The sequence below is a fragment of the Scyliorhinus canicula genome, chromosome 2, assembly GCF_902713615.1.
Source record: "Scyliorhinus canicula chromosome 2, sScyCan1.1, whole genome shotgun sequence".
NCBI classification, from domain to species: domain Eukaryota; kingdom Metazoa; phylum Chordata; class Chondrichthyes; order Carcharhiniformes; family Scyliorhinidae; genus Scyliorhinus; species Scyliorhinus canicula.
Window position 1 is genome coordinate 288829575 of NC_052147.1, and position 12623 is coordinate 288842197.

General features: G+C 48.6%; 1 protein-coding gene across 1 annotated transcript in view; it reads right to left on the minus strand.

Moving 5' to 3' along the window:
• Positions 1-5033: 5033 nt before the first annotated feature.
• Positions 5034-12623, minus strand: part of smarcal1 (SWI/SNF related, matrix associated, actin dependent regulator of chromatin, subfamily a-like 1) — a 68248-nt gene continuing 60658 nt past the window's right edge. Inside the window, exons 13-14 of the mRNA XM_038790328.1 lie at positions 8707-8800; positions 5034-5286 (exon numbers count right to left, since the gene is read on the minus strand). Coding sequence (XP_038646256.1) covers positions 5071-5286; positions 8707-8800 — 310 coding nt within the window. The 3' untranslated portion in view covers positions 5034-5070. The remainder of the gene's footprint in view (positions 5287-8706; positions 8801-12623) is intronic.

Consider the following 12623-nt stretch of genomic DNA (forward strand, 5'->3'; position numbering starts at 1 on the left):
TCATGACCAAAAATTAGTTCAAAAGGACGAAATTTGGTTGACTCATTAGGTGCATCCCTAATTGCAAACAATACGAATGGGATTCCTTTATCCCAATCCTCTGGATAATCTTGACAATACGCCCTCAACATTGTCTTTAATGTCTGATGCCACCTTTCTAACGCTCCCTGCGATTCTGGATGGTACGCAGTTGATTCAAATTGTTTTATTCCTAAGCTATCCATAACTTCTTTGAATAACTTTGAAGTAAAATTCGATCCTTGATCCGATTGAATTTTTGTGGGTCGTCCATATCGAGTAAAGAATTTAAGTAACTCCTCCACAATCCTTTTAGCTGTAATATTACATACTGGAATGGCCTCTGGAAACCTAGTAGACACATCCATTATAGTCAAAAGATATTGATTGCCACTTTTCATTTTAGGAAGCGGTTCTACACAGTCAATTAGGACCCTTGCAAAAGGTTCCTCAAATGCTGGAATGGGTATTAAGGGCACTGGTTTAATCACTGCTTGAGGTTTCTCTATCACTTGACATGTGTGACACGCTTGACAAAATTCAACTACATCTTTATGTAGTCCAGGCCAATAAAAATGTTTCTGGATTTTAGCTTGAGTTTTCCTTATTCCCAAATGACCTCCCACTGGTACCTCATGTGCAACTTGCAACATCTCCTTTCTATACCCTACCGGCAATACTACTTAATGAACTTCCGCTCACTTTTCATCCGCCTGCATATGTACAGGTCTCCATTTTCTCATCAAGGCATCACTTTTACGGTAATAACAATCTTGTACACACTCAGATTCCTCTTCCGTATATGCTTTCTGATACAACAGAAAGATATAGAAATAAAACGGATGTAACTCCGCCAATTTTCCTGAACTAAAAATATCCGCCTCATCCTCCACCTGTTCGTGTTCTTTTTCAACCATCTGATCAAAGTTCATTTCTGATAATTGCACTTCAACTTCATCTTCACTCTTTGATTTCTCCTCTTGTCTTAACCTGTGACTTTGCAACCTTGTTACTATCACTGCTGAGGTTTCCCTATCACTTGACAAGTGTGACATGCTTGACAAAATTTAACTACATTTTTATGTAGTCCAGGCCAATAAGAACATAAGAACTAGGAGCAGGATTAGGCCATCTGGCCCCTCGAGCCTGCTCCGCCATTCAATTAGATCATGGCTGATCTTTTGTGGACTCAGCTCCACTTTCCGGCCCGAACACTATAACCCTTAATCCCTTTATTCTTCAAAAAACTATCTATCTTTATCTTAAAAACATTTAATGAAGGAGCCTCAACTGCTTCACTGGGCAAGGAATTCCATAGATTCACAACCCTTTGGGTGAAGAAGTTCCTCCTAAACTCAGCCCTAAATCTACTTCCCCTTATTTTGAGGCTATGCCTCCTAGTTCTGATTTCACCCACCAGTGGAAACAACCTGCCCGCATCTATCCTATCTATTCCCTTCATAATTTGATCTGTTTCTATAAGATCTCCCCTCATCCTTCCAAATTCCAACAAGTACAGTCCCAGTCTACTCAACCTCTCCTCATAATCCAACCCCTTCAGCTCTGGGATTAACCTAGTGAATCTCCTCTGCACACCCTCCAGAGCCAATACGTCCTATCTCAGGTAAGGAGACCAAAACTGAACACAATACTCCAGGTGTGGCCTCACTAACACCTTATACAATTGCAGCATAACCTCCCTAGTCTTAAACCCATCCCTCTAGCAATAGAACATAGAACATAGAACACTACAGCGCAGTACGGGCCCTTCGGCCCTCGATGTTGCGCCGACCTGTAAAACCATCTGAAGCCTATCTGACCTACACTATTCCATTTTCATCCATATGTCTATCCAGTGACCACTTAAATGCCCTTAAAGTTGGCGAGTCTACTACTGTTGCAGGCAGGGCGTTCCACACCCCTACTACTCTCTGAGTAAAGAAACTGCCTCTGACATCTGTCCTATATCTATCACCCCTCAATTTAAAGCTATGTCCCCTCGTGTTGGTCATCACCATCCGAGGAAAAAGACTCTCACTGTCCACCCTATCTAACCCTCTGACTATCTTATATGTCTCTATTAAGTCACCTCTCAGCCTTCTCCTCTCTAACAAAAACAACCTCAATTCCCTGAGCCTTTCCTCGTAAGACCTTCCCTCCATACCAGGCAACATCCTAGTAAATCTCCTCTGAACCCTTTCCAAAGCTTCCACATCCTTCCTATAATGTGGTGACCAGAACTGCACGCAGTACTCCAGGTGCGGCCGCACCAGAGTTATGTACAGCTGCAGCATGACCTTGTGGTTCCGAAACTCAATCCCCCTGCTTATAAAGGCTAGCACACCATATGCCTTCTTAACAGCCCTATTAAATCCCTGAAAGTTGCCACCCAGGTTATGTACCTGGATGCCGAGATCTCTCTGTTCATCTACACTACCAGAATCTTGCCATTAGCCCAGTACTCTGCATTCCTGTTACTCCTTCCAAAGTGAACCACCTCACACTTTTCCGCATTAAACTCCATCTGCCACCTCTCAGCCCAGCTCTGCAGCTTATCTATGTCCCTCTGTATCCTATAACATCCTTCAGCACTATCCACAACTCCACCGACCTTCGTGTCATCTGCAAATTTACTAACCCATCCTTCTACACCCTCTTCCAGGTCATTTATAAAAATGACAAACAGCAGTGGCCCCAAAACAGATCCTTGCGGTACACCACTAGTAACTGAACTCCAGGATGAACATTTGCCATCAACCACCACCCTCTGTCTTCTTTCAGCTAGCCAATTACTGATCCAAATCGCTAAATCACCTTCAATTCCATACTTCCTTATTTTCTGCAATAGCCTACCGTGGGGAACCTTATCAAACGCCTTACTGAAATCCATATACACCACATCAACCGCTTTACCCTCATCCACCTGTTTGGTCACCTTCTCAAAAAACTCAATAAGGTTTGTGAGGCATGACCTACCCTTCACAAAACCGTGTTGACTATCGCTAATCAACTTCTTCTTTTCAAGATGATTATAAACCCTATCTCTTATAACCTTTTCCAACATTTTACCCACAACCGAAGTAAGGCTCACAGGTCTATAATTACCAGGGTTGTCTCTACTCCCCTTCTTGAACAAGGGGACAACATTTGCTATCCTCCAGTCTTCCGGCACTATTCCTGTCGACAAAGACGACATAAAGATCAAGGACAAAGGCTCTACAATCTCCTCCCTGGCTTCCCAGAGAATCCTAGGATAAATCCCATCTGGCCCAGGGGACTTATCTATTTTGACATTTTCCAAAATTGCTAACACCTCCTCCTTTTGAACCTCAATTCCATCTAGCCTGGTCGACTGAACCCGAGTGTTCTCCTCGACCACATTGTCTTTCTCCAGTGTAAACACTGACGAAAAATATCCATTTAACGCTTCCCCTATCTCCTCTGATTCCACACACAACTTTCCACTACTATCCTTGATTGGCCCTAATCTTACTCTAGTCATTCTTTTGTTCCTGATATACCTATAGAAAGCCTTAGGGTTTTCCTTGATCCTATCCGCCAACGACTTTTCGTGTCCTCTCCTCGCTCTTCTTAACTCTCCCTTTAGGTCCTTCCTGGCTAACTTGTAACTCTCAAGTGCCCTAACTGAGCCTTCATGTCTCATCCTAACATAAGCCTTCTTCTTCCTCTTGACAAGTGCTTCAACTTCCTTAGTAAACCACGGTTCCCTTGCTCGACAACTTCCTCCCTGCCTGACAGGTACATATTTATCAAGGACACGCAGTAGCTGTTCCTTGAAAAAGCTCCACATTTTGATTGTACCCATCCCCTGCAGTTTCCTTCCCCATCCTATACATCCTAAATCTTGCCGAATAGCATCATAATTGCCTTTCTCCCAGCTATAATTCTTGCCTTGCGGTATATACCTATCCCTGCCCATTGCTAAAGTAAACATAACCGAGTTGTGATCACTATCACCAAAGTGCTCACCTACATCTAAATCTAACACCTGGCCGGGTTCATTACCCAGTACCAAATCCAATGTGGCCTCGCCCCTTGTTGGCCTGTCTACATACTGTGTCAGAAAACCCTCCGGCAGACACTTTGTCCAGTTTATTAACCAAACATCTTACCCAGGTATCTTCATTCACGAAGCGAACAAAGGTCAACATAAATATCAATTCAACCAAATCTATTTAATAAAGAGTAAAATCAGATACCTTAAATTATTACTAAAAGAATTACTAAAATGCCCAAGATTCTTAATACAACCCGTGGCGATGAACCCAGCTGAGCAGCAGGTCTGATTCAGTCTCGGATTTCCTCAGGGTCTCTGCATGGCGTCTTCACTGCTAGGAGGTCCAGGAGGGTTGGTTCTTATCCCCCTCCCCGTTCCTTTCCAGAACATTCTCTGTTCCCCGAGCCAATGAGGTCACAGGGTGGGAGTGACACTCCCCCATGGAGTTACTGATGGGACCCCCACCCCCCCACCCTCCCTCACCCCCAACCCCCCCACCCTCCCTCACCCCCAACCCTCCCTCACCCCCAACCCCCCCACCCTCCCTCACCCCCAACCCCCCCACCCTCCCTCACCCCCAACCCCTCCCACCCTCCCTCACCCCCAACCCTCCCACCCTCCCAACCCCCCCACCCTCCCTCACCCCCACCCCCCCCACCCTCCCTCACCCCCAACCCTCCCACCCTCCCTCACCCCCAACCCCCCCACCCTCCCTCACCCCCAACCCTCCCACCCTCCCTCACCCCCAACCCTCCCACCCTCCCTCACCCCCAACCCCCCCACCCTCCCTCACCCCCAACCCCCCCACCCTCCCTCACCCCCAACCCCCCCACCCTCCCTCACCCCCAACCCCCCCACCCTCCCTCACCCCCAACCCTCCCACCCTCCCTCACCCCCAACCCTCCCACCCTCCCTCACCCCCAACCCCCCCACCCTCCCTCACCCCCAACCCTCCCTCACCCCCAACCCCCTCTCAAAAATTGCTTCAGATCACTACTGACATTTTTCTATTTTTATTTACAAATTGTACTGGTTCACAAAGATCTAAAATACTCGTCAACGCGTCTCCTTTTAAGGGGACTCTCTGAATTGTCAGTTTGTTGGGCATTCCCAGTGTCGGAGCCAGTGCTCAGCTGAGAATTAAGACAGACATCATCAGCTGCTGCCAGGAGAAGAGCTTCATCATCGGCACCTTCAGCATCAGAAAATGCCGTTTGGAAAAAGTCAACCATTTTGGCCTGTCTTGGGCCCTGTGGATAAATATTATCATGGTTAGAAGACAACAAAGAGAAAGTGACCAAAAAATCAGCAGTTCCATCTGAATCAAATAGAAGAGACAATGTTGTCCCTTTGTTTAAGAAGGGTAGCAAGGATAATCCAGGGAACTACAGGCCAGTGAGCCATACGTCAGTGACAGGGAAATTATTGGTGAGGGTTCTTCGAGACAAATACGGTGGGAAGTATACAGTAAATGTCAAAACCCTGAAGAGTATCGACAGGCAGAGGGATCTGGGTGTACAAGTCCATAGGTCACAAGGTGGCAACACAGTGGAAGGCGGCACACGGCATGTTTGCCTTCATTGGCCGGGCCATTGCGTAGAAGAATTAGCAAGTCATGTTGCAGCTGTATAGAACCTTAGTTAGGCCACACTTGGAGTATTGTGTTCAGTTTTGGTCTCCTTACTTGAGAAAGGACGTACTGGCGCTGGAGGGTGTGCAGAGGAGATTCACTAGGTTAATCCCAGAGCTGAAGAGGTTGGATTATGAGGAGAGATTGAGTAGACTGGGACTGTACTCGTTGGAATTTAGAAGGATGAGGGGGGATCTTATAGAAACATTTAAAATTATGAAGGGAATAGATAGGATAGATGCGGGCAGGTTGTTTCCACTGGCGGGTGACAGCAGAACTAGGGGGCATAGCCTCAAAATAAGGGGAAGTAGATTTAGAACTGAGTTTAGGAGGAACTTCTTCACCCAAAGGGTTGTGAATCTATGGAATTCCTTGCCCAGTGAAGCAGTTGAGGCTCCTTCATTACATGTTTTTAAGGTAAAGATAGATAGTTTTTTGAAGAATAAAGGGATTAAGGGTTATGGTGTTCGGGCCGGAAAGTGGAGCTGAGTCCACAAAAGATCAGCCGTGATCTAATTGAATGGCGGAGCAGGCTCGAGGGGCCAGATGGCCTACTCCTGCTCCTAGTTCTTATGTTCTTATAGTGTTCAATTCTGGTCGCCACACTACCAGAAGGGTATGGGGCTTTAGAGAGGGTGCAGAAGAGATTTACCAGGATGTTGCCTGGTATGGAGGGCATTAGCTATGAGGAGCAGTTGAATAAACTCGGTTTGTTCTCACTGGAACGACGGAGGTTGAGGGGCGACCTGATAGCGGTCTACAAAATTATGAGGGGCATAGACAGAGTGGATCGTCAGAGGCTTTTCCCCAGGGTAGAGGGGTCAATTACTCGGGGGCATCGGTTTAAGGTGCAAGGGGCAAGGTTTAGAGGAGATGTACAAGGCAAGTTTTTTTTTTTTTTACACAGAGGTTGGTGGGTGCCTGGAACTCGCTGCCGGAGGAGGTGGTGGAAGCAGGGACGATTGTGACATTTAAGGGGCATCTTGACAAATACATGAATAGGATGGGAATAGAGGGATACGGACCCCGGAAGTGTAGAAGATTTTAGTTTAGACAGGCAGCATGGTCGGCACAGGCTTGGAGGCCGAAGGGCCTGTTCCTGTGCTGTACTTTTCTTTGTTCAAACATCCTAAGTTAACAAAAGAAATTTCCGACCTCCAGTAGCTGAACAAACTCACAGCATAAACGAGGAGCATCGGCAAACCTGCTGCACAGAGTAAAGCTCCCTCTACACTGTCCCCATCAAACACTCCCAGGACAGGTACAGCACGGGGTTAGATACAGAGTAAAGCTCCCTCTACACTGTCCCCATCAAACACTCCCAGGACAGGTACAGCACGGGGTTAGATACAGAGTAAAGCCCCCTCTACACTGTCCCCATCAAACACTCCCAGGACAGGTACAGCACGGGGTTAGATACAGAGTAAAGCCCCCTCTACACTGTCCCCATCAAACACTCCCAGGGCAGGTACAGCACGGGGTTAGATACAGAGTAAAGCTCCCTCTACACCGTCCCCATCAAACACTCCCAGGACAGGTACAGCACGGGGTTAGATACAGAGTAAAGCTCCCTCGACACCGTCCCCATCAAACACTCCCAGGACAGGTACAGCACAGGGTTAGATACAGAGTAAAGCTCCCTCTACACTGTCCCCATCAAACACTCCCAGGACAGGTACAGCACGGGGTTAGATACAGAGTAAAGCTCCCTCTACACTGTCCCCATCAAACACTCCCAGGACAGGTACAGCACGGGGTTAGATACAGAGTAAAGCTCCCTCTACACTGTCCCCATCAAACACTCCCAGGACAGGTACAGCACGGGGTTAGATACAGAGTAAAGCTCCCTCTACACTGTCCCCATCAAACACTCCCAGGGCAGGTACAGCACGGGGTTAGATACAGAGTAAAGCTCCCTCTACACTGTCCCCATCAAACACTCCCAGGACAGGTACAGCACGGGGTTAGATACAGAGTAAAGCTCCCTCTACACTGTCCCCATCAAACACTCCCAGGACAGGTACAGCACAGGGTTAGATACAGAGTAAAGCTCCCTCTACACTGTCCCCACCAAACACTCCCAGGACAGGTACAGCACGGGGTTAGATACAGAGTAAAGCTCCCTCTACACTGTCCCCATCAAACACTCCCAGGACAGGTACAGCACGGGGTTAGATACAGAGTAAAGCTCCCTCTACACTGTCCCCATCAAACACTCCCAGGACAGGTACAGCACGGGGTTAGATACAGAGTAAAGCTCCCTCTACACTGTCCCCATCAAACACTCCCAGGACAGGTACAGCACGGGGTTAGATACAGAGTAAAGCTCCCTCTACACTGTCCCCATCAAACACTCCCAGGACAGGTACAGCACGGGGTTAGATACAGAGTAAAGCTCCCTCTACACTGTCCCCATCAAACACTCACAGGACAGGTACAGCACGGGGTTAGATACAGAGTAAAGCTCCCTCTACACTGTCCCCATCAAACACTCCCAGGACAGGTACAGCACGGGGTTAGATACAGAGTAAAGCTCCCTCTACACTGTCCCCATCAAACACTCCCAGGACAGGTACAGCACAGGGTTAGATACAGAGTAAAGCTCCCTCTACACTGTCCCCACCAAACACTCCCAGGACAGGTACAGCACGGGGTTAGATACAGAGTAAAGCTCCCTCTACACTGTCCCCATCAAACACTCCCAGGACAGGTACAGCACGGGGTTAGATACAGAGTAAAGCTCCCTCTACACTGTCCCCATCAAACACTCCCAGGACAGGTACAGCACGGGGTTAGATACAGAGTAAAGCTCCCTCTACACTGTCCCCATCAAACACTCCCAGGACAGGTACAGCACGGGGTTAGATACAGAGTAAAGCTCCCTCTACACTGTCCCCATCAAACACTCCCAGGACAGGTACAGCACGGGGTTAGATACAGAGTAAAGCTCCCTCTACACTGTCCCCATCAAACACTCACAGGACAGGTACAGCACGGTGTTAGATGAGGAAAATGCAGAGTTGACAAATCAGTTATTTACCTGGTGAAAATAACTTGTGGTTTCAGTCTCTGAAAAGTTGTTTTCTGACAGACCGGCCTGTCCAAGAACCTTCACCTTTTCCTGAATGATGGGCCTGGGGGGATATTTAATGGAGGTTAGTGAACGGCAGGAGTGCCGGCATGGAATCTGACAGTCACTAATACAGAACTATCCTTATGTTCCACCTCAGCTCCATTGCCCAGCAGCCCCCCCCCTCCCGCCCAAACCCACCAACCCTTGCGCTCAGATCCTAGAGTTCAGATCAAAAAGCCTCGCAGTCCCTTATTCAACTCTGTTGTTGCCATGGAAACTCTGCTTTCTCGTCTCTAACACTTCTCCCAGACGATCACCCTCCTGACCCTGTGGGACCGGGCCTGACCCTGTGGGACCGGGCCCATCGCCTGACCCTGTGGGACCGGGCCCATCGCCTGACCCCGTGGGACCAGGCCCGACGGCTGACCCTGTGGGACCGGGCCCGACGGCTAACCCTGTGGGACCGGGCCTGACCCTGTGGGACCGGGCCCGTCTCCTGACCCTGTGGGACCGGGTCTGACCCTGTGGGACTGGGCCCGTTGCCTGACCCTGTGGGACCGGGCCTGACCCTGTGGGACCGGGCCCGTCTCCTGACCCTGTGGGACCGGGTCTGACCCTGTGGGACTGGGCCCGTTGCCTGACCCTGTGGGACCGGGCCTGACACTGTGGGACCGGGCCCGTCTCCTGACCCTGTGGGACCGGGTCTGACCCTGTGGGACTGGGCCCGTTGCCTGACCCTGTGGGCCCGTAGCCTGACCCTGTGGGACCGGGCCCGTCGCCTGACCCTGTGGGACCGGGCCTGACCCTGTGGGACTGGGCCCGTAGCCTGACCCTGTGGGACCGGGCCCGTAGCCTGACCCTGTGGGACCGGGCCCGTCGCCTGACCCTGTGGGACCGGGCCTGACCCTGTGGGACTGGGCCCGTAGCCTGACCCTGTGGGACCGGGCCTGACCCTGTGGGACTGGGCCCGTAGCCTGACCCTGTGGGACTGGGCCCGTAGCCTGACCCTGTGGGACTGGGCCCGTAGCCTGACCCTGTGGGACCGGGCCCGTAGCCTGACCCTGTGGGACCGGCACCGTCGCCTGACCCTGTGGGACTGGGCCCGTAGCCTGACCCTGTGGGACTGGGCCCGTAGCCTGACCCTGTGGGACTGGGCCCGTAGCCTGACCCTGTGGGACCGGGCCCGTAGCCTGACCCTGTGGGACCGGCACCGTCGCCTGACCCTGTGGGACTGGGCCCGTAGCCTGACCCTGTGGGACTGGGCCCGTAGCCTGACCCTGTGGGACCGGGCCCGTAGCCTGACCCTGTGGGACCGGGACCGTCGCCGGACCCTGTGGGACTGGGCCTGTCAGCTGTTTAGAATTTATGCCAAGTTTCTGAAACCTGCCCTTATAATTGAACCTGGAACCATTTGGGGGAATCCGAAAAATGTCTGGAACAAAGCCCACGGATGAGGAAAGTAGAGGGGCCAATTATGGGTGTTCTTTGAGCGAAGGCATTTAAGAGGTGCAGAAAAAACTTTGCACCAATATTTTTCAGGAGTTGAGGAACTTCTGCGAGGTGGATAGATTGAAGAATCTGGGTTGTTCTTCTTGAAGAGGATTGAGGGGGGTTTGGACAAAGATCATGAGGGATCTGGGCAGAAAATCTGTTGCTACTGGTGCAATAATCTAGAACAGTGGTTCTCAACCTTTTTTAACCCATGGACCCCTTTTCCTCTTAATTTTTTTTTGTGGACCCCCATAGTGAGTAATTAAGAAAAAAATGCAGATTTATTCAATGAGATCCCTGTGGTTGATGCTGCTCAGCGAGTTTTTTTATATTCGGCTCCATCGAGGTCAATGATAGTCGAAGATCATCCTTTTTCACAATGTCGAGTCTATTACGAGCTTTTGATAATAAGTGAAAAACACGACTAAATCCTGATTCAACAAGGTAAGATTATGGAACAGCTATAACGTAGAGCTGTGCTTTATCCCAGAGTAGTGGGTACTTTTTAGCAGTGTCATTTGTTTTCCATATATTATGCTTCCTATCTTTGAATTTTGCGTGCAATATTTCATCACTTTGTAATTCAATGAGGGTCTCCTGTAAAGAAATGTTATTCATAACTTGAGTTAGGATGAAAAATCTGAAAGAAAAATAGTTTGAATCGAACTATGAACTTTATTAAACATATGAAAACTGCGTTCCAGGCAAAGCAAGGCATATTCTCTTCACCCATAAGTTTATGAATCCCAAGGGAGATTAGTGGGACAATTAGGGCCACAGCAAATGCACCTTTTTGGTTCTGAGCCCCTTCAGCCCTCAAGGTAAATTAGATAGATTATAATCTCTCTTTGACCTTTGTCAGTGCGAGAGAGAGAGAGAGAGAGAGAAAGGTGAATATTCATCATGAAAACAAACATTTAAGGTCGCTGCCTGCTACCTGAGAAAAGATGGGTGATTTTCACCTCCGTTTGTTCTAGGTAACTTTAAATTTACGACACTGTCAAATGTAAAGTTTTTTTCTTCTACTTGATTGCCATAAAAAATTCATAGCTACATGAATATTTCTACTTTTAGTATTTTAATATGGCGTAGATTACTGTAAAAATTTTATTCTCAGTAATAACAATTGTTCTGAGGTAGAATTGCTCTATGGACCACTAAAATATCACCGTGGACCCCCAATTCGGTATTTTTTTTGTGTGGACCCCCAGTAATGTTACATGGACCCCCAGGGTCCATGTGGACCCCGGTTGAGAACCACTGATCTAGAACCAGAGACACGATGAGAAACAGTTTTAACACAGCAAGTGGTTAGCATCTGGAATGCACTGCCTGAGAATGTGTGGAGGCAGGAGAATGGTGCTCGGCGAGTTGCTCTGGTGGAGATCCACAGAAACAATGGGCCATATAGCTTTAAACTTTCCAGTAACCATTCTGTGATTGCCGCTCACTGGGAGACGGAACCCAGACGGTTTGTGCTCAGTTAGTTTATGTGCAGACAGCGTCCAAGAGTTCACTTTCCCATCAAGAGTCAGGAACCGTAAAGAGCAATTTGATGAGACGCAGGACAAAGCCAGTTCAGGTTGAAGGGGAGGATGAAGTGAGTTAACGTAGCCAGGCAGGCTCCGAATTTACTGGAATTCAATGAGGACGTTACGAGCGTGGTGGACAACAGGAAACAGGTAGATATGGTGTTTCTGGATTTCCAGAAGACATTCGACAAGGTGCCGAAAAAAGGCTGCTGCATAAGATAAAGGTGCACGGCATTACGGGTGATGTATTAACATGGATAAAGGATTGGTTAACTTACAGAAAGCAAAGAGTGGGGATAAATGGGTGTTTTCCTGGTTGGCGATCAGTGGCGAGTGGTGCCCCTCAGGGATCAGTGTTGGGTCTGCAATTGTTTACAATTCACATAAATGATCTGGAGTTGGGGACCAAGTGTAATATTTCAAAGTTCACAGATGACACGAAGATGAGTTGTAGAGCAAAGTGTGCAGAGGACACTGAAAATATGCAGAGGGATTTGGATAGTTTAAGTGAATGGGCTAGGGTCTGATAGATGGAGTTCAATGTTGGTAAATACGAGGTTATCCATTTTTGTAGGAATAACAGCAAAATGGATTATTATTCAAAAGGTAAAAAATTGCAGCATGCTGCTGTGCAGAGGGACCTGGGTGTCCTAATGCATGAATCGCAAAAACTTGGTTTGCAGGTGATTAAGGCGGCAAATGGCATTTTGTCCTTCATTGCTAGAGGGATGGAGTTTAAAAACAGGGAGGTAGTGTTGCAGCTGTATAGGGTGCTGGTTAGGCCACACCTGGAGTAGTGTGTATAGTTTTGGTCTCCTTACTTAAGAAAGTACGTTCTGGCGCTGGAGGGGGTGCAGAGGA